The following is a 23411-nucleotide window of genomic DNA, read 5'->3' on the forward strand; positions in this document are numbered from 1 at the left end:
AAATAACATTGCCATAATTTTAAACAATAGTTTTTTTGTTTGTTTGTTAAAAAAGGAAAAAAAAACCTGTAAAGTCTTCATATTCATATAAAGCATACTGACAATTTTTTAAAAACTGAATACATCATTTGGATATTCTAAGTGAAGTAGGAAAGAGATACACTGGGACATTTAACCTTCAGAATCTCAGTACTTGGTTAATGTGGCTTCAGGTCTGTCAGACAGCAATGGGGTCACCTGGAGTGACAACGTTATTAGACACCTGTTCAGGTGGACTCCTCACAGAATGGTGATGAAGGATTTGAGTTATCTTTTAAGTGGTGAAAGAGATTCTACTTGTCCTGCATTTTGTGGGCTTTTTCTCTCTGTGACCTCAGTGTCAACTGTTAAATACTGTGCTGGTCAGCAAGTGAAAAGAGAGTGGATTATAGATCAAAGATTCTGAGATGTCAAGCCTAGAACTCAGACTCATGCATGCATAAGCTGAGGCGTTTTGACTAGTTGTAGCTGAAGGTCAGGGGAAGCTGAGATGATTTTATTGTACCTGGGATATAACTAGATTGCCGAGCAGCTGTTTCTCTTTTTGGATAGGTAGTGACAGATCCACTTTACACGTGGACAAGTTGTACCATACTCAGGTCCATATGATGAGAAATGAACAGCTCCAGACCTTCCTTTAGAAGCCCAGTCATGGTCTAGTGCAACAGTTCCCCTAAAAACACTGAACGGAAAAGCTTCAGAAATAAACAGTGTTTGAAATGGCACACTGTTCTGAATAACATAGTGAAACTTCACTCTGTTCCTAACTGGTCACATACATGTGACCTGCCTGCTTATCGCTTAATCCCAGGTCAGGATGAGGTTTGCTTTTGTGGTCTGAGGGTGCTGTATTTAAGTTATCTTTACATCCTAGATCAGGTTGCTTACATCCTTACCCTTCACATCATCTGATCATCCAGGCATTGCATTACCTCACTCGGTCACAAGAAAGGTCAGTAGTATAGTGAGATTGTAAGAGGCAATATTAATGACTTCTGTTACAGTATCTTGCTATAATTTTTCTATTTGTTTCTCCTTGTTACTTTCTTACTGTACCTAATTTATAAATTAAACTATCAATAAGTATATATGCATAAAAACATAGCATATATAAGGTTTGATAGTCTCTATAGTTTCAAGTAGTTATTAAGGGTAAATGGTACATACAACTGAATAGGCTGAACCCCTATTTGCTGCATTGATGCTTCTTATGTAATCCACATCTTGTCCTTGTCATCTGTTTTGTGAACAGAATTATAAATGTGATCTCTAACCACAAGTAAAACTGAGATTTCTGTTGGCAGTTGAGTAAATAGGATTGTCTATTTTTTTCCTTTTTCCTTGCAGTGCTTTGTCTTTCAGAGAATGTCATGGATATGTAGCATGTCCTTGTATATATATATATATATATCACATATATTCACACACAGAGGGTTGCAGCTAGCTTATGATTTTACTTACTTTGTTCTCAGTGGTATTCTAGCCATCTTATATTCTAAATCTAAAGGGACACCAACACTGATTTTGATTACAGAAGCATACTAGCCATGAAGTAGAGCTTAAATAGTATCTTGTTGCTCAATCTATACCTCTTACTGTCATTCTGTGTGTTTCATATTCATTCCATCCTGCCAACCATTAATAAGAAACCACATATTGATCTAAAGTCTGAAACTTTTTGAATGTTTGAACATTTGTATAATACCACAAGTAGACAGACCAGCACCTGTTCCAGGTGATAGTGAATGTGTGTACATTGAAAACAGTTTAAATTGCCTTCAGGCTGTGTGTATATTAAAGCAAATTTCATAATTACATTTGAATCCCAACTATAGGATACCATGTGTAAGCAAATATTTTAGAATCTAAACCCTACAACCCATCTGGTCCTAAGCATTTGGTTACAGGTTTATGTGGCCTGTACCAAATATATGACATGTTAGTCTTGTTTTTAAGATTGCTCGACTATGGTAAAGAATTTCTCCTTTCATAAGAAGCTGTGTAGTAAGTATCATTTCTAGGCCAGTAACCCATGAGCTCTATTGCTGACCTTGAAAACAACTTTAAAATCTGAATCTCTTAGACCCCCAGTCCCTTACCTTAAGAAGGACAGTTCTGAGAAGCTGCTTTCTTTACATAGAGTGAACAGCTTTCTCTAGCCACTTAATTGAAAAACAGACAAACAAAACCCCTCTACTTTGTATTGTAATTAAAGTGACGTTTGTTTTGACGTTTGCGTGGCCCCTCTTCACAGAGGTAAGTGACAGGTGACAGTCTTCCTACCTTTGGAAGAACAGTGCTGCTGACTCTCATGCTTCTTACCTAATCTTGCTTTTCAGCTTCCTAATTGCTCAGCCTAAGTCTCATGCATACATTCGTCTCTCTACATGTTGATTTTTCTAATCTCACTTTGCTCTGCTACCTCCAATCATACATCTCTTTGCAGAAATGTATTTTGGGGTTTGTGAAATGTCTCAGTTGTTAAACATGCTTGCCTCCCAGATGTGAAGGCCTGAGTTCAGTCACTAGAATTCATGGTAGAGGAAAAAACTAACTATCCACATCTGTGCCCTGGCATGCATGTTCTTGTACTGTTGTGTTCTCTCTCTTATATACACCACACACACACACACACACACACACACACACACACACACACATTTAATAATAGTTTGAAATTAAATTATAGTTTGGTCAGATGTACTGCCATATTGTTTCATTCCATATCTGATAGTCAGGGTGATATAACATCTTAGCATTCAATTGTTGGCATTCTTTTTGCCTCTTGTTGGTTGCACAAGTCAACTGTTGTGAGAGAAACCCACTATTCAGATGCACAGTAGGTAGGACCTAAGACCTAAGGGCAAAAGTTAAATCTTCAGCTTCTGCCTTTCTGAAATGGTCCTTGCTCTCTTTGCCTTACCTAACTTCCAGGTTCAGAATGTTCATGATATTCCTTGAAATTTCTCAACAAATAGCAGATTATTTCTCCCCACCTGTGGACATTTAGAGTAAAAACTAAACTTGTGAGCAGTTGCTGCCTTTGTCAGGTTGGCTGGATATAACAAAGAACCGTAGACTGAGTGGCTTGTGACATCAGAAACCTTTCTCACAGTTCTATAGCCTAGAGATCAGGATGCTCCATGACTGGTTTCTGCTGAGTCTTTACCAATTTTCACACTGTAGACTCTGTGTCTTCAACATGGCAGAAAGAGTAAGTCAAGTTCTGCTTTAAAAGAGCATGGATACCATTCACAGAGGCTCCATGTTTAGGACCTCATTTCCTTCCCAGAGCCCAGAGCCAGATGGTCTCACGCTGCCTCCTAGGTTTTAACACAAGAGTTTGGGAGGCACAAACATTCCGTTTTTAGCAGGGACCTCTATTATATACTTTTTCATAATTACATGATAAAACCTTTATAGCTTGCTCTGTTAATACGGCTTTTGTATACTTGTTCATGTTCAGATTTCCATTTAAAATTCCTGAAGAGGGTTGGTGTAAATGACACTGCCACGTAAACCTTACGTAAAGTCCAGACTGATAATTCTTTTGTTTCCTCTACTTCTTTTTCAGTGTTACTAAGTTGTTATAGTAGTCAGCTATTTTATGCAAGTGGTTTATATGAGAATGACCACTGTAAACTTGATTCAGTAAGAGTTTCTGTCTTAGTGAGAGCCTTTTATTTTTTATTTACTTCATTTTTTCCACTTCAAAAGCAGTATATACCTTCAGTATGAAAAATAAAGATGACAAACTGATAAAAAATATATATAAAAGATAGTAGATTAATCAAATGCTGATGGCCTGAAGGTAATCAATGTCAATTTTGTTGTATTCCTTCTTAATCTTTCCTACTTGAGTTTGTCCGTTAGTTATGCCATAGTATATGTGGAAATTTACATTATGCCTTTTATTTAGCCTGCTCAACAGTTTTCCTTTAAGTGCTTTCTTATAGCCGTGCTAGCAAGGCACAGTGCCGCTGTTGCAAACATGCAGTCATTTTCCTGAGACAAAGTAGAGAAAACGGGAACCATGTGCTATGGAATCAAACTGTGTGCAGTGCTGTCTGTTAGTAACAGAATGAGGCAAGCAGCCATCTGAGTTTAGCCTGTTGATTTGCTATCCAGAATATATCTTCTTGCTAGTTCTCTGGCCTCCCACTGATTTACAGAGCAACAAAAATGTCTCAAAATGTAAATGCAATGACTCTCTCCTGAGTTGGAGACTACTATTTTAACATAAAATCTATACTGCATTCTGTCACCTGTAAGGCTTGGTGTGTTCTGCTCCTTTCTTACCTTCTGAGTTTACCCCTTGTGTTTTTTGCTGAACTTATTTGCTCGTTGGCTTTTTAGTTACATCGATGGTACAGTACGTATTTCTTTAGGCTTTCGTGCTTTCAGACATGCTGTTTCAATGCTCTTCTCTCCGTTTCTTACCCATGAGGATGCTGGTTAAAATCCTGTTCCAGGGAAGTTTTCTTGTTTGTTTGTTTGTTTCTTTTTAAAATACATCTAATAAGTGAAGACTCATATTTTTCACCATTCATTTGTTTTTTTTTTAAATGTGGTATCACAATTTCCAATTTATTTTTCATTAGAAAATAATTAAATAATTCTACCCTGACTGGAATAGAAGCATCAAAGGAGGCTGGAATTCTGGCTTCACTGGATTTGATTTTGAATCAAGTGTATAACCATGTCAGAATATCTGCACCATGCTGGGCTCTCCACAAATAGCTGATACATGAACGAATGGGAGGTAGACTAGAAGTGCGTGTCTTTGTTGGCTCTAGCATCATTGGAGTTCAGCTGAAAATTATTACTAAAAAAGTTGATTTTCAATTATTTAGTAAGAACTATACTATGTATTTCATTTAGAAAAATAGACTTAGAACACTAAGTTGGGGTTAGAGACATGACTCAATGACTGAAGCACTTGCTATGCAGCCTTGCGAACCTGAATTTGGATCCTAAGCACCCACAGAAGAAACCAAATATGCATAATGTGCCTGTTACTGCAGTCAACAGAGATAGAAGGATCTCTGAGGCTTGCTGCCCTGCCTGACAGAAAACAAACAAACAAACAAACCCACACAACTTGTGAGCCCCATCCAAGTCCCAGGAGAGGCTTCTGCCTCCAAAGAGTAGGGCAGAAGAGTGAGGAGTGAGAGGGGACACCAGTGCCCTGTCCTTTAAGATACTTCTTCAGTTCTGTGATTTTCATACATTCCCCATGATTTGTGGATTCTACACTTGAGATTTTCCCACATAGTAAGATTTGTAACATCAGCGTCACTGTGGGTAGAGCTTTGCTATTGAGCCATGAACTTTCACACCTAGTGAGCAGTTTGTGTAGACCTTGGTGTGTGTTCCTAGTTGGGGGCTAACAAGGAAATTGCTTGTTTTAATTATTCTCCTAAATAGGCATCCCTTTTGTCCAGTTAAGGGTACATTTATTTTACTTTGACTTTTTGTTGATAGTTTTAGGCACAGCAGTGCATGCCTGTAATTCCAGCTTTCAGGAAGCAGAGGCAGGGCTTATAGTAAGTTCCAGGACAGCCAGGACATAGAGAGTTCCTGTCATAAAAGACCAAATAAAGTATAAAATATAATAGCCTCTAAACATAAGACGATGTCATTGCCTGATCCTCATATGGATACAAAAGCTGTGGTGTATCTCATAGAAATTATGTCGGAGTGAGCAGAACATGGGAAAATGCCATATTCATGATCGCAGACATTAGAAAAGCTGTATTGAGGCATGAGATAGTGCTGGTTGCTGTGAAGTCAGTGTTACTGAATCAGCAATCTTATATAAAGCATTTAAAAACAGAAACACATGTAACAAGGTTATGTCTTGATTAGCTAATGAAAGTTGTTGTGACCAGAGGCTTGCAGGAACCTAACCCTGTATTTCCCCTAGGAGCAATGATTCAGTGTTTCGCGGCGACTTTATAGAACATAACTACCGCGAATAACAAGTCAACTGTAAGTTAAAATTCTGGACTTGTAGAAATTGCAGGAAGTTCCTCCTCACCTATTAATTGTAATTAGAGACTTTTTGGGGTGTGTGTGTGTGTGTGTGTGTGTGTGTGTGTGTGTGTGTAGCTACATATATATTTAAGGTATATGTTTAAAGTATGCATGTATGTTTGTATAATATATATGTGTATATATATTCATTAAACTAGGAGGGCAACTGAATTATTTTGGTTCAGTGATCTGTTTTGAGCACTTACTATATGCCAGCAACTATACTAGCTTTGCATTGTACAAAAAATATTAAAATAGTAAATCATCTTCAGGAAAATTAGTGTATTACTCTGTTACCATCTAGCTGACTGTCAGATAGATGGCGTATACAGTGATTCACAGAATCCAGGAAACTTCTGTGTAAAAGTTGTACATATAAGATCTGGGCAAAGATAGGCACATGGTTTCTGTGTCCTTTGCATGTGAAATCAGAGTATTGTCAAAATTTTTGAGGACCACTAGAGTCCTCACATACAGATCCCCCTCTTGGGTCTTTATTCTCATTAATAAAGGAGTTTAAGAAGAGACTCAGAAGAAAAATTTGGGTCAACTTTATTGAGTCTTAAAAGAAAAACTGCAGGGCAGGCAAACAGTAAATCTCAGCAGTTGCCTAGAGAATCAGGATGGAGAAAAGCAAGTGCCTTTGAAAGTTCGGCAGAGAGGTTCAGCAGCAGAAGCCACTGCTAAGAACTGGGGTTGGGAATCGTTAGACAAAGAGCGAGGGACCCAGAGCATCAAGTGCAGCATGTTGTAAAGAGAGGTTGAAAGAAGTCAAGGGAAAATTACAATTTTCTGAGCAATTTAGAAAAGAGATCACCTGCTCGAGCATTCAGCAACTGTACAGAGGATGGGAATTCTGGGAAGGAAGGGTCTGTTATCTCATTAAAGGAGTAAAATATTTTTCCCCTCTTCTTAACAGTTTGTCTTTACTCGGACATAGCTTCTATTTCTGTGGCTAGAGGTAGAGGACCTTTCCTGCCACCTTAACATTCTCCTTTAAAGAGGGAACCCTGTAGTCATTTAGGAGATGGGTAGGAATTGGGGGAAATATATAACACACTTCTGTGATAAAAAAATTTAGCTGTTCAGTTTGCAAGCTGCCCATTAGAAGGGATTAATGTAGTTGTGCTTCCCTGCCTTCGTGGAGAGCAAGGCTGGGGTTTGTAGGAGGCAGGAAAGCAGAACTCTTGTCTGGGTTTCCTGGACAGAGCTGAGCTGTGAGATTGGAGTTTCATGCCAGGAAAGAAGTGGGTCATGGGAAGCCTGGAAGTTGAGGAGCTGTGAAGTCATAGTCACGTATGCAGGCTTGTGTGTAGTCCGGTAGACAGACACATGGACAATGGCCTCTGTCTTCAAGACTGTGTTTACACAAAACCCATGGGAAAGCTTCATCTTTTTGCCAACAATAGTCACATTTATAGATGCTGTCACTGTTCACTTGAGATTTCCCCGGGCTGCAGCCCTCTGCATGTCTAGCGTTAGGCATACTGAGTGTCCAGAGTATCCATAGCATTGCTATGTTATCTAAATATACACTGTCCTTTGTGGCCAGCCCTCTGCTCCCAACACAGGAACACCTTGGAGGTTTCTCCTTCTGGGTCCATCCATGCTTTAACCAGCCAGAAGATTACCACAAACTTTAGCATCCAAAGTTTTTAAGGGAATTTCATGCAAAGGTAGAATTCTTTGTGTTAGATTTTGTATCATTGATTTAAATGATTGAACTCACATAGTCTCTTTCCCATGACTGGAGGTTAAGACTGAAAGTTTCAGCCCTTTAATCAAGTGTTTGGGGTTTTCATGGCCTCATTCTACTAGGGTTACGTCATTAGCATAACTAGCACCCATCAAGTTGGGGTTTTGAAGCATTGTCTAGAAGAATGAGCAATGAACAGGTGATACATTCTATATTATATCACTGGAATATTGCCTTATGAAGCAAGAAATAAATTGGAGTATAGATGTTTATAGCCAGAGAGAAGAATATATGCAAAAGCATTAAAAGATGAAAGAATTTGTTAGAAATAAATATCATTTAGTCAAGATAGTATGCTCCTGAAGTAGGGAATGACTAAAAAGGAATCTGGAGACGTGAGCTCTGGGCTTAACCTGGAAGCTGTGGAAGCCAGAAGCCAGAAGTCCTGCACACACTTCAGGTCTTATGACGTGTCTAAGTGGAGGTGTTCAGAGTAGACAGACTAGTAGGAAATCCTGTGGACTCCTCATAGGCGCTTGTACGTAGGCCTGTTTACCTGTTCTTGGCTCCACCTACCCTCACCCCAGTATATTTTGTTTACCTGTTCTTGGCTCCATCTACCCTCACCCCAGTATATTTTGGTGCAAATTTCAAATGTATTATTTTAGCCATAAATGTTTCAGTATCTTTGTAAATTATGTAAGCTTAAAAATTAACATAACTCCAATGTCATCTCAGAGTTTTAACAGTTTTTTAATATCAGATATTGAGTCATGACTCCTTATTCTCAATTCTGTAGCTTTTTTTGAAACAGCAAGTTGTTGATATTTAAATTTAGACATCTCATTATAATGTAGAATTTCATGATTTAATAGTAGTATAGCAATACAAGGTTTGTATTCCTTTTTTGTAATAATATAGTGGTAAGGACCTTGATGAAAGTTCCTGCATAGTTACGGTTTGTATTGCCTTGAGTAGCCTTGAGAAGGGTTTAAATGGACTCATGTACTTTGATAGAACATCTATTATGGAAAAAGGACTAAGAATGGACTCGGGGTTGGAAGATGAGAAGAGTGTCCAAGGGAAGGCAGGAAGGTGAGGTAAGAGAGTGTGAGAGTCATGGCTACAGAAGACTAAGTAGAGCACAGGTCTTGAGTGGTGTGTACATTACGGGGGGAAAGTTTACAGCGCTCCACAAAAATGATGGCAGCATATGAATACACTAAGGGGAATGTATAGCTGTTACATTTAAGTGGATGGTAAGGAGTGAGACCTCTGTAAAACAGGAAAGCCATAGCGGGAGTGGTTAATGTTTGGGAAGATTAAATGACGTGGATAGTTTGTGTAATAGAAGGGAAAAAAGAAAAGATTTGTAAGTGTGAGAGAGCATGCAGTCAGCTCTCTTAAAGATAGCTATCACTTTGTTCAAATAGAGGATGGGTGGAGAATTGCTTGTAGAGTTGGGGTCATTTTTGCCTATGAAACAGCAGGCTGTTAGAAATACAGGGTAGCAGGGCCTGGCATCTAGTAAGTGCTTACTAATGCTGGCAGGAGAAGCATCTCAGCCCACATCTTAGACAGCCATGCTATCTTCACATAGCATTTGTCACCTGACTATTTCCCTGCAGTGTCCTCCAAATTGGAAACTCGGTAAATACTTGTAGAGTAAACAAATAACCTGGTCACATAAGTGATTTATTTCAAAGGGCTCCGTTTTTCCTCCTTTAGTTTAAGATGGTATCAACATCCTTCTGAAGAAGAATTAAGAATCCTGGCAGGGAAGCAGCAGAAAGGAAAAAGTAAAAAAGACAGGTAAGTTATGTTGACAATTTATTAAACATTTAACATAGTTTGTGCAAATATATTTGTTTCAATTAAAGAAATATTTATTAATGATGTTGTAAGTAGCTGATAAATTTCAGATCAGAACTCTTGCAAATTTCAGTAAAGTAGAAATTAGAATATAAGCACAAAATAATGATTGCTTTACTCAAAGATTAAGTTTATTCAAGTAGTTAGTATATTTGACATTAGAACCCACGTAAACCTCAGTGAAGATAGTATGTTCAAAACAATTGTTTTACTGAAAAATTGTTAACTTTATTCTGACTTAAGGTAAGAGAACTATTTTATAGATATTTACGTGGCTTAAGAGAGAAGAGCTGCATTGATATCTGTAAGTCTTCCAGAGATGTCAATTTGGAGTCTTTGCTGGGGTAGGAGCGCGGGGGACTTTTTACTAGATATGGCTTTGTAGGTTCGCGTCAGTCACTGCATTGCTTTTATCCATGATGCCACTAAGCAAGAACTCTACCACTAAGCTGTAGCCCTTGCCCAGCTCTTCATATTGTTTAATGTTTTAACTCTCTGCAACAGGCCTTCTTAAATCAATCACCTCTGTGTATTGGAAAGACTAGACGTAGTCATAGTGTAGAACTCTGATGGCTTTAAAGTTGCATGCTTCTATGTAATTCTGAGAGAAAGTCTGTTGACTAGAAAGTCCATATTAGTGTTCTCAGCTGGGAATTAACTGAAGATACCTTTTTTATCTTTAATCTTGAATTTCAGTGGATTATTAATCATGAACCCTTCCCCTTTTAAAAATTTCAGTACTTTAGTAAAGTATTCTTAACCAATGTTTTTGTTCATAAGATATCATTATGTACAGCTGCAACATAGTATAGACAGCCACCTGAAATAATGTAAATAACATTTTACTAAAACGCTGTTGATTAGAAGTGTTGAACGAGGGACTGGAATGATGGTTCAGTGGTCAAGAGTACCGACTGTCCTGTAGGTCCTGATCAGTCCCTGGCTCCCAGATGACAATACAGAACTGTCTAATTCCAGTTTTTTTGGCTATAATGTCCTCTTGTCTCCACAAGCACTGCATGCATGTGCTACACAGATCTAGCAGAAAGACCCATACATACAAAAGAAATAAAAAATAATTTTAAAATAGTGTCAAATGGATTTCTCAAGTTTATGTACTTAAGGACCAGTATTTTAATACAGGTTGGTTTTTAGTTTCTTTTTTATTGGTTTGTTTTCAACCACTAAACTCTACTGATAGCCATTGTTCCCATGTTAAACAATTGTGGAATTTAATTATATTTCGAAAATATTCAGATTCTTTTTAGATACCTCATAATCTGTTAATTTGCTCTTTTTTTTTTTTTTTAGACTAGGTTCTCATGAACCTCAGGCTGGTACAGAGAATGACCTTAAACTTCTGATCCTCCTGCCTCCAGTTCCCAGTAGTAGCCATGTATAACTATTCCTGGCTTATACCATCCTAGAGCTAACCAAGGGCTTGATGCAAGCCAGGCCGGCAGTCTCCGCTGAGCTTAGTGGCCAGCTCTTCCAGGATCTCTCAGTGTGGGAACTCCAGAGGGAGGCACTGATGATGCTGTCTTCTCACTAACATCAGCAGTAGGGCTGGGTCTCTTATGTGAAATAGTGTCACCGAGAGTCCCCATGTTTACTTACTTCAGAAGAAATACAAGGTTGAAAATAATGCTGTCAAAACTGGGTTTATTACTTTGTATGTCCATTTGATTGTCTTTAAAACTTAAGTTTGGGAGTGACAGAATACACTTAAAGAACTTTCCTGGCTTCCTCCATCTGTAATTGTAGGCACCTCCACAGTTGTCTTTCATGTTTCTGAGTCTCCTACAAACATTAATTTTAATATACTTATTCATCTCTGACCTACATTACAGCTGTGTTTGTGTGTATATGTATATACATGTACATTCAAAGAGAATTTTATTTTCTCTTCCTTTCCTTTAATCTTGTACCTACCAAAGAGATACTAGGTTGCTTTTAAATTTGGAAAAGAGAGTAGGAAAACCGGATATGAAACATGATACTAGCAAGCAAGATTTTATTGCTTTTGCAGTTTAAGTAATTCTTCCTCTGCTCATCTACACGGTCACCTAATTTACCTCAGCGTCTTGTGGTCTGCTTTGGAAGACTGACCTCCTCTAGGGTGACAGTAGAATGAAGCTAAAATCTCTTGTATTAGGACAATGTAAGCGCTTGGATAACTAAGTGTTTTACTTTTGTGTTACTTATCTCATTTTTGCAGAAAATACAATGGCCATATTGACAATAAGCCACTAACCATTCCAAAAGACATTGACCTTCATCTAGAAACCAAGTCCGTTACAGAAGTGGATACTTTAGGTAAGGAGAGTCTCGGAAAGTGTTTACATACACCCGTCTATGACAGGGAAAATACTATATCTGTTGTGGCTATGGTTTTGTTTGCATGGAATCTAACAACTGACTTTCTCAAGCTCCAAAGACTTTATTCAGATGAAGTTTGTCTTTTCTGTTTATATGGTATTATTCTCCCCAGTCTGGAAAGCGGCACACTTACTCAGCCTTGTTACAGCTTCTGTTACTGGGCTGAAGCCAGCCTTGTGATCATAAATTTATAATTTATCTCCTTTAGTAATCTATTACTGTCATAATGAACTTTAAACTACATTTGTAAATTGAGTTATCTAAACTTTAGTAATTCAACTATTCTAATGGTGTTAGGAATTAAGAAGCTGAGAAGATTTTATTCACAATTCACCTTTATCAATTGAGTATATCAAAATAAATAATGAACTTTCCCCTTCAGTTTCTGTAATAATAGGACTATAATGATTTTAAGCTTAAAATTAATTTTAGTTAAAGCTATTTGAATGCTGGAGGGGAGGATGTCTGAAGTGATGTTCCTAACACTGGGTTCCAAGCCTTATACATTTTGTTATTGATGAGATCTTTAAAAAGAAAGATTCCTTATTCTCATCTTTAAAATTTCATCGATTCTAGAACAGGTTCTAGGAATTTGACTTCAAAACTACCAGTGATTTTGATGCTTAGTCAGATATGAGAACCACTGGGTTACATGAAAAATGGGGAACTACCACATTAATCAAATCTTATCACAGATTTATATATTATATTCTGATCAAGAGTTTCTCTCTCCTAGTTCCTCTATATTCTCCCACTTCTCCATCCGTTCAGCTCTATCCCCTCCCCACCCTCCGTTTAGAAAATAAACAAAAAACCCCAAGCAAACCAGAATTTTAAAAAGTCACAAAATCCACACATACCACCACTGCCTCTGCCATCACCAACAAAATCCCACTAAAACTTACTAAAAACAGAGAACTGGCAATCATAATAAAGAAGCAAAAAATCAGTAAGACAAAAATACCCAAAACATTATAAGACAGAAAGTTTACAAAAACACCAGGAAATTTGTTTTGTGCTGGCCATCTATTGCTGGATATGAGGTTTACCCTAAGTTAGCTAATAAAATATTCAGTAAAATGATTTTTACCTTTGCAAGCCAGTGTCAGTTTGTTAGGGGTGAATCCCATGTCCACTCTTCCTTCTTAGCATTGGGATCCCATCTGACTAAGCTTTAGCTGGTCCTATGCATGCTGCCAGTGTCTGTGAGTTCATGGATATGTCAGGCCTGCTGTATCTGGAAGACACTGTTTCCTTGGAGCCGTCTGTCATCTCTGGCTCTTAAAGGCTTTCCTCCTCCTCTGCAATGTGGCTTCCTGAACCCTGTGAGGAGAATTTGACCTGATAAAGGCATGCCACTTAGGACCGACTCTTCCGAAGTCTTTTACTCTGGACACAGTTGTGAATGTCTGTGTTACTTTCTGTCTCCTGCAATTTGCGTTCTCCTGCATCAGCTTCTCTGATGATGGACAAGCAAGACAATGCTCTATAGCAGAGTGTTGTTAAGATTCATTGTGTTCCTTTAGCAGAGCAATAATCTCTGGTTTTCCCCTAGGCCCATGGCCTATCCAGTATCAGATTCTTGGCCACCTGAGGAGTGTCAGGCATAGGTTCCATTTGCGGACATGTGATGTGGATTTAAATCCAGTCAAAGAATGGGTGGTCATTTGCACAACATTTTGTGTAAGTATTGTATATATCATGCAGGCAGGTTATCATTATAGATCACAGGGATGGTAGTTGGGTTAATGTTTACCTTTTTGCTCTGGTACATGCAACATTTCTTCCAGGCCATGAACCTAGTCAGCAGTTAGCATGAACCTAACCTAGTCTAGGTAGGTACCAGCTTGCCCTCTTTGTGTTCAATGAAATTGTATATGCTATCTTCAGCTGTAGGGCCTTGCTATAAATTTATAGAGAGTATCCAATAGCCTGAGATGTTTCCCTGGGACCTCTGTCCAACAGTGCAGCTAGATGTTACCCATTCTTAGCACTTGGTGGCGAAAGCTGCTTTGTATTCACATAAGTGGTCAAGTTTTGAGAAAGTTGCATGAGGTACAGAGAATATAAATAAGTAGTTTTACGTTTGGGTGAAATGTTCTGTTATCTGTTAGATCCACTTAGTTTCTAAAGTCTGTTAAGTCCTTCATTTCTCTGTTGGCACAAGTGGGGTATTAAGTCACCCACTAGCACTGTTTGAGGGTCAGAATGTAATGTTCTTTGTAGTAGTGTTTCTTTTGTGAACTTGAGTGCCCTTATATATGACGCACAGATCTTAAGAATCTGTCCATTTCATGGAGTTTCCTTGGGTGAGCTTGTAGTGACATTCCCTATCCAGATTACTTTTCCTTTCAGGTCTACTTTGCCATTTATTAAAATGGCTACACCAGCCAAATCAATAATTCAGATAATGCTTAAAGTATTGTTTTGTAATTTGATCTTTCCTCGGACTCTGGATTTTAAATAGCAAATCAGTGAGAACTTGGCTATTTTATCTTCAACAAAAACAGCTTTATCTATCATCTTAAATAAAATTAATTTATGATCTAAATTAGCGTCAGAATCTTTATCAGTTGAGGGATTATTAGTTATATAAACCTTGTAAGTATCTGTAGGGGAAACCTAAGACTGACTGCCAGTGCAGAGCGTTGTCAGTTTCATCAGCTCATTTCAACATTTAAGCCTGACGACATGCCCTGTTCCTTTTTCCTGTAATCTTCAAAACATCCTGTTATTTTGATAAGTAGTTGTCACATTTGCTTTTCTGATCTGAATGTGTGTTCTAGTATAAAAGTGCTCACTGATTTCTATATATTGTTGTTGTTTTTATTAACAGCTAATATTTATTGAAAAAGTTACCAGCTACTTAACCAAATATCGTCTCAATACATGTCATACTCACAGATTATGGGCTAGATTCCAGTACCAATTTCCTTTTTTTCCTTTGTTTTTCTTTATTATTCTCTCATACATCTCAAGCATAGCCTCCTCTCCTCTCAGTCTCTCCATCCCACCCAGATCCACTGCTCCTCTGTTTCACTTCAGAAAAGTGCAGGCCTCTCAGTGATAATAACTGAACACAGCATAACAAGGTGCACTGAGACTGGGCACAAACTCTCATATCAGAGCTGGATGAGTCAATCCCATAGGAAGAAAAGGATCCCAAGAGCAGGCAAAAGAGTCAGAGGTAGCCTCACTCCTGCTGTTAAGAGTCCCTCAAAAACCCCTAACCTAAACAACCACAGAATGCATGCAGAAGGCCTAACACAGACCCATGCGGGCTTCAAGGGTGCTGCTTCAGTCTCTGACACATGAAGGCACTGCTTGGCTGATTCTCCTGGTGTCTTTGACCCCTCTGGCTTCCTCACTCCATCCTTCCCCTCTCCCATTGAGTGCACTGAGCTCTGCTGTGTATCTCTGCTTCTGTTTGCATAAGCTGCTGGGGGAAGCCTCTCTGATGCCAATTAGAATAGACACCAGTCTGTAAGTGTAGCAGAATACCATTAGGTACTCAACTTTTTTTTTTTTCTAATTTATAAAAAAAGTAAATAACTGGGCACAGTTATATTCTGAATGTTAAATAGCAAACCAGTGAGAACTTGTCTATTTTAACTTAAACGGTATACTTCAGTAATGTGGCTTTAGCATGTAATTTCTTGAACATATGATTTCATGTAGACTAGTTTAACAACTGGTTATTTAATATCAGGAGCATTCTTGTTAACCAGAGTAGCAGTGACATGTTCGTTGATGTTTGTGTGCTCCCATGAATAGTACGTGCCGTGTCTGTATGGTTCTGCAGAGGGTTTGTCAGATGTCTTCCCTCTTCATGGTACTATGTATTGAAGTACATCATACAAGCAAGCACTCTACAGCTCAGCTCTCTTCCCTCTGTGAGCCTGTTATTCTATTGAAGAGACATATATGAATATAAATTCAATGTTTTTATTGAATAGAAATAAAAAGCATGATCATATGGATTAATACTATGGCCAAGGATATCAGTTTTACTTTGGTTGCCTGTGTATATAATTGATAACTATCACACTCTGGAGGAAATAAACCACACTACAATTTGAAAAACAGTTTAAATCAGATGTGTAATTAGTTGTACTGTCAGAGAGTTGTATTTTGAATAAACACCGAATTATAGAGTCATTTTTTGAGGGGCTATGGCTATATGTAAAATCAGCATTATATCACTTTTTATTCTAAGAGAGAATAAGAAGTGCATGTGTTCATTTAATATGTGTGTAACTCACTGAATCCTTCGTCTTCTGTCAGTGGTTAAGAACAAATGTAAACTTCTATAGAAATTGTATTAATTGAAGTTAATGGTAACATAGCTAAATGCACCAAAGGAAAATTATTCATGTAATTTTTGTAGAGATAAGCTAATGAGTTAAGAAAACACAAATACATTTGCATTCATATTTTAACAGCAAAATAAATAATTTGTAGTGATCCGTTTAGGAATTATTTTCATTACTTAATTTATGAGCTATCAAAATTTGGTTTTAAATGCTGAAATTTGACTGATGAATTTTTAATAGCTGTAAAATTTGCAGTTCAAGTCTGCAAATAGAATGGAGTCTAACATACTTAGCGTTATATGGCTTTGTCCTCATACGCTTAAAATTTAACTGCAACTTGTCCTGACCTTTTCTCTTTCAGCACTGCATTACTTTCCTGAATACCAGTGGCTGGTGGACTTCACGGTGGCTGCTACCATTGTGTATTTAGTAACTGAAGTCTATTACAGCTTCATGAAGCCTACACAGGAAATGAATATCAGCTTAGTCTGGTGCCTCCTGGTTTTGTCTTTTGCAATGTATCCTTCAAACCATCATTCACATTGGGAACTTACTTTTTTTTTTTTTTTTTTAACTTAATACCATTAGACCTTGTGTTTACTTTTGAAAAGATTTGTTGATTGTTAGATACTTTTCCTTTGTTGAATTCCTTACAGAATTTGTAGAATATGTCAACTTTCTTCTTTGATAATTTCTTATATGTATACAGCGTAACTTGATCACATTCTTTTTGGAACTTCTTAAAATTTCAAAATAGGATAGTTCTAAAAAGTAAATGTAGAAAAAGATGCAACTTCATTTCATGTCTTTTTTTCATCCATGTAGAGCATCAGAAAGGCTGCCAGACATTTTCACCTCTATAACAAGTAACCTTAAGTTTACTGTGTTACCTATGAAAATATTGTTTGTAGCAAAAACATATTTTACTGCCTTCTTTCAATAATTTTATTTCATGGAAAATAAGCGTTTCCCAGAGTGGTGATGCTTCAGTATGTCAGTAAGTCATTTCCATCCTGTTTGCCGTAGAACTATGCTTCTGAAACGCTCGTTTCTTTGTAAACTTTAAGCAGTTATGTTCAGTGTGTCACTTTATGTGTGCGCATGTTGGGAGAGCAGCAGTCAGCCGACAGGACAGCGTTTTCCACCTTGTTGCTTTGAACAGAGTTCAGGTCGTTGGCCTTGCACCTTCACAGCTCGGCCATCTCGAGGGCCGTCCTCACCTGCCTTTTCGGAGGTCTCGTCCTGGAACACTAGTCTCTGCTGTCCTCCCGAAAGATCCATGTCCCTTTTAGGTGCCTGGGCTCACTCTATTTGAAAGCATGACGTCTTGTATGACACCTTTAGAAGGAGTTTCTGAAGTGTTGTGTGCAGCATCAAGCTGTCTTAGTCAGTTGATATTTTGGCTCAGCAGACAATTCAAAACCAATTTTTCTTTATAATTTTGAAGTGTTGAAGAACTGGATGCCCTATTAACTCTCATGTTGTATCTCCCCCACCTAAGTACTACCTCTCTGGAACATTTCTTGTACTATTTTCTGTTTTTTGAATTGTTATTGGTATTCAGAAATTTTACCCTTAAGATTAGCAGAAGTTAAATTCTTAAGTTAGATTAGTTAGATTAGGGAGGATTTGGTCTTACTCTTCTAAAATCACCTGTTTTAAAAATTCATGTTCATGAGTTCTAGGATGCTTTATTGTAATTATTTATCTGATGAGTTTCTCTTCTTTTGAAAGAAGAATCCCCCTTTTTGGGGATACTTGTTGCTGAGGAAGTAGTCACCTACATTAGCATCTGGAATTGTTGTCTGTATTTCATGTGTATGGTTATTATAATTTTAGATTTTTAGGAAACTTTCTTAACTTTCTCAGCTGTTTTCTTATGTTTCTTGCTTAGACTTTTACTACAGCTTAAAATGTTCACAAGTTCATCATCTTTTAACTCCTGTGGAAATCTGTCTTTCTACATTGTATGTATTTTTATTAGTGATAAAATTCCTTATAGAATGCTTCTCTTTCCACTTTAGTTACAGTTTATACATATGTGGGCATGGATATGTTTCCTGTGCAGATTATTTTATGTGGTATAGCCATTCATATATTACTAAAGAAACAAACATATATTTGTAAGTAGCTGTTCACAGTTTTCTGTCATTTTTCATTTGATTTCACGTTGCTTCATGTGATGGCAGCAATCTTAACAGACTTTAGCAAGGAACTAGTTCTACTCCATGTAAGTGGTGTTCTTATAAAGGGTTCCAAACAATAGCATCTCCCCCACCAGAATATTGGGGTTGGCTGTGTGTTCAGAGTAGAGACTACAGAAATGGTAGTTTTCTTTAAGCTTTAACTCTGTGAAGATGTTAGAGAAAAGAAAGAAGTAGAATAGCATATATAACTGAGTATGTGAGTTTTATTTAGCATTCAGTGTGAGATAATAACCTACTGCAGTTATGTCCATTCAAAAGATGGAATTAAATGCCATATATCTGTATTGACACCAAAGAAGAATGTGCTGACAGCCCATGCTTGTCCTAGTTATAACTGCTCTCATCTTTAACTCTGTGAACTAAATCTACTAGCAGTGACTATTGTCTGGGATTTCTTCATCTCCTTATATGTGCCTCCTTATGAATTGAATGCAGAATTTCAAGCACATATACATTAGTTAATTCAGATATTCTTGCAGTTGTTACTAATGAAATATTCTTGGTTAAAGTAGTTCTCAAATTAGATACATTTAGCTTAATCAGTTCAGTGATTAAGTTACATAAGCCAGTTGTGTTGTTCCCATAATCATTTGTTTCTTTTCTTGGTGTATTTATGTTGATGTACTTACATTGGACAGCAGAAATGTTTTCTGTACTCTCGAGAGTCCTAAAAGAAGGAGATTGGCATTTTGAATGCATGATACTAAATTTAAATGTTAGAGCCTGGAACTGGGCCACCTCTTGTCATCAGTGTTCTCTAAACCCACACTGACCCCCCCTTCTCGTTGGCTTGTAGCTCTGCGCATTATCAGTGACCAGTCTTTATGCTTCAGTTCCATTTATGCCATGAGCTGAAGTGTGAGGCGATTACAGTGAAGACCTTGCAACACAGGGAAGCAATAATGGTCTTTGCTTCACTTGACGTCTTAGAGTTCTAGGAAAATGTCTATGCTGTTATAACTGTGAAGCATTTTAATCTCATTATAAATAAATGAAAAGTAAAAAGGTAAACTCATCATAGCAAAAGCCAGCGATCCTGTGATAAGTAAAAATGTTAAAGTAGTTTGCATCATACAGGAGGTTTGAAAAATAAACTTTCTTGAGAATAAACTGTAGCCCAGAGTATTGTTGGGTTAATTACATGAATTTCAAGGAGAAAAGTATGCTACAAAGACTTCTAAGACTTCTCAGTTAGACCAACAGTTCTTGGTTAAAAAAACTAAATCATTAGCCACATTTCCACATTGTATTATACAGTGTCAGATGTGTAAAACTCCAAAGGCATTATGCATGTCTTTATACCTACCTGAGTTTTTAACTTGCTATGATTTATAAAACTAAGTTGTAGATAGTGTACATGAAAATGAGTCCTAAGGCTTTCTAGTTGAGACAGTTTTATTTGTAGACATGCAAAGGTATAGAAGTTAAACACTACCTTATTTGCTCTGGGAAATAGCCATAGCAGAGTAGGGCGAGTCAGTCCCTAGCTAAATCCCTAGCTTCTAAATCCCTTTAAATGTTACAAATTACTATATTCTTCCTTTGTACAAGCGTGCTGCTTTAAATTAATATGGAAGTTGGAACTCTGAAGTAGTTTGCTTTAGATATCACGTCTAGTCAAAAAGGAACAGTTACTGAGTCTTGTCCAAGATGCCAGCTTGAACTTGAGAACTCCATATAACAAACATCTCTAAGCTTGTCTTGTTAGTGTGTACACGTGTGTACATACACACATGTGAAGGTCAGGGGACAACTTGAAGTCATTTCTCTCTACCACCCATGTTGGTTCTTGGAGATCAAACTCAAGTTTGCCAGGCCTGGCAACAGATGCCTTTACAGACTTTTAACTGGCCAGTCTGTCAGCCCCAGGCTTGTTTCTAACTTTCTGAGGCCTTTTGTGACATCAGTCCTTTCAGACTACTAAGATTTCTAGTCAGAACCCCAGAATGACGGAGGGCAGCTGAAAAATAGTCCCTAATTATTTTCTACTGATTTATAATTAGTTTGATATGCTCCCTTTAGCTAGGAAATGATTTTTTTTCCCAAAGCTAAAAATTCAGGGGTGGCCTTTTGTTTTATTAGAATCTAGAACCTTGATCATTTCTGTTTTTTTTTAAAACAAATCCCATCTTTATGCTTTCATATATCTTTGATTGGTATTTTTCTTTATTATCTGGTTAGATTGACCCTCTCACTATAAGGTTATTTTGTAGTGTACTTTAAAATATGCATGATACTTTTTTTCTAATGTCTGGAAGAATTTTATGTTCCATTTTTCTTCCTAAGTAATAATTAAGCCTACACATCTAGGAATATATCAATAAAACTTTAAGGTAATGTTACAAACTTTTTGTACTATTGAATTGGAATGATGATCTTGAAAGATTTTGCTAAAATAGGTCATAAGAGTGAATGAATGTGCTTATATAAGTTAGTTTTAAATGAAAATTTGTAATAGAGATTTAATATTGTTTTTAGGGTTTTTTTGTCTCTTTGTTTTGTAATATAGAATGAAAAATGTAGTTGTCTTAGTTGCTGTTCCATCAAGAAAAATAGAAGTGGGAAACTTAATCATTTGAATAGGGGAAAAATACTAGCATTTTTAATAATAGTCACAAAAATAAGTGTATCATTTCTTCATGGTTGAACAAATTTCAGATTATGTGAAATTCAGTTTAAGAACATGATCTCGTTCTAGCACTGTGAAGGTTAGTTATCAGGAAGTTTCTTGTTTGGTGTGAGATTGATTTCTTTATGTCCTGTATCCCAAGTATGTGGTGTCTTCATCAGTATGGTTTTCTGAGTAGCTATGATGGTATAGCCAAGTGCAACAGCAATAGCCTGTGATAGTTTTAATACCTCTTGGGCTTCCCTAACTAATAACTCAGAGGGAGGGATCCCATGCCTCACACAGTGATTTTTATGTAATAACCTCTGTCTTCTGGGAGTGTCATTGTCCATCTATACGGGGTCCTTCTGCTCAAACTACTGTTTGCAGTTAGCTTGCTAAACTAGTTGGTTTCCGTAATGTTTCTTCCTATGTCCTTAGTTGTGATTAACCTGCTTTCTATTTTCTTTGCTCTTGCCCATTCACCCACCCACACCTCCACTTACTTTGTTAAGCTCACCCCAGTCTCCTTTCTTTTGTATCCCACGGATCCTATTAGGCGTCCATTGGTACCCCCCCCTTCCTTATATGCCCCTTCCTGCATAAGCCTCTCCACCCCCAATTCTCCAGCTTTTTACTTTCTTTTTACCTATAATCTATTTTCTCCTTCCCTTTAACGCTCCTCCCCATACCACCCTCTTAATTTCCTGGCTTCAACTTGTCTTCCAAGTTAAATACACAAAGCAAAAGTTTGCAACTAGGATACAAATATAAGGGAATTTGGGCCGTGAAATACCAGTCTTTTAGTTCTGCCCATTTCTTTATCCTGTTGATCTTTGTACCTGAACAGCACTGCATTGTTTGTCCATCTTTCCTATGTGTTCATCTGTTAGAATATCCTGGCGGTTTCATTTTCTTGCTCTTGTGAATAGAAGAGCCATGAATATGGCTGTCTGAGTGTCTCTGAGGTAGAATATGAAGTCCTTTAAATGTGGCCCAGGAGTAGGATAGCTGGGTCTTAAGCACTTTTATTCAGAACTTATTTCCACTAGTTTACACTCCACCAACAGGATGTAAGGTTTCCCTTTTACCATATCCATGCCTGCAATTGCTGTCATTTGTATTATTGGAGATGGCTGCTTCGATTGGGGTGACATGGAATCTTTAAAGAATTTTGATCACATCTCCCTGATGGGCAATGATGCTGAGGTGTCTCCTGGCTCTTTGTATGAGAATTTCTGTTTCATATTTGAGTTGGATTCTTGATTTTGTCAATGTTTAGTTTTTGAGTTCTTTGTATATTTTAGACATGAATCCCCGATGAATGAGTAGCTGGTAAATGTGAGCCTGTTAGAATTGCATCACTTCTCCACTTTTCCTTCCTTCAATGCTTTCCGTGTTCCTCCTCACTCTCTCTCAAAATGATAGCCTTTTTTCATTTGATTCTTACTGGTGTGTGTACCTGGTAGGGGAGAGATAGTGATGGAGAGCTAAATAAACCCACCTTCTCCCTCTCGCAGCACTCATTAATGGCTGGTAGTTTTTTGTCTAGGGGTTAGACCCTGTGGGTTTTAATTGTTTTCCCCTTTCACATTAGCATGATTGTTGATAGTGTCATGATTCAGGTGTTTTTAGGCAGTCACTTCTAGGAGACACTATAGACTTCTTGGTCCCCTGGTTCTTATAATCCTTTTGCCCCCTAATCTAAATGTTCTTTGAGCCTTGGATAACAGAAGTTGTAGATAATCCGTTTGGTCTGAGTTCCCCAGGGTCTTTTGATTGTGCATTGTGTCCTATTGTGGTTTTCTGCAATGGTCTTTATTTGTTGTAGAGAGAAACTATACTTACCCAGAAGTTACAAGAATAAGTTTTAGGTGGGTGGTGGTGGGGCATGCCTTTAGTCCAAGCACTCAGGAAGCAGAGACAGGTGCATCTCTGAGTTTGAGACCAGCTTGATCTATATAGCAAGTTTCAGGACATCTAGGCCTCCACACAAAGAAACCTCTCTCGACAAAATGAAACAAAACAAACAAGCAAACAAAATGAGTAAGTTTTAGAATGTAATTAAGAATTATGCTGGTCTAATAAAATAGAATCTGGTAGATTCTCTTCTGTGACTTCACCAGTTCCAGGTAGTTGGCTAGGTTTCTAGTACCAGGCATGATTTAAGTGAAGTGAGTAAACACACGCACACACGCACACACGCACACACTCAGAGAGAGAGAGAGAGAGAGAGAGAGAGAGAGAGAGAGAGAGAGAGA

General features: G+C 37.7%; 1 protein-coding gene across 2 annotated transcripts in view; it reads left to right on the forward strand.

Moving 5' to 3' along the window:
• Tmem161b (transmembrane protein 161B) overlaps positions 1–23411 on the forward strand; it is an 82245-nt gene that overhangs the window by 44674 nt on the left and 14160 nt on the right. For both annotated transcript variants that reach the window (XM_028760135.1, XM_028760134.1), the window contains exons 3-5: positions 9500–9583; positions 11862–11959; positions 16697–16853. Coding sequence is in view for 1 of the 2 variants with exons in the window: in XM_028760134.1 (XP_028615967.1) it covers positions 9500–9583; positions 11862–11959; positions 16697–16853 (339 nt within the window). In the remaining variant the exon portion in view is untranslated. The remainder of the gene's footprint in view (positions 1–9499; positions 9584–11861; positions 11960–16696; positions 16854–23411) is intronic.

This window comes from Grammomys surdaster, unplaced genomic scaffold (genome assembly GCF_004785775.1).
Source record: "Grammomys surdaster isolate TR1022 unplaced genomic scaffold, NIH_TR_1.0 126391, whole genome shotgun sequence".
In the NCBI taxonomy this organism is placed as follows: domain Eukaryota; kingdom Metazoa; phylum Chordata; class Mammalia; order Rodentia; family Muridae; genus Grammomys; species Grammomys surdaster.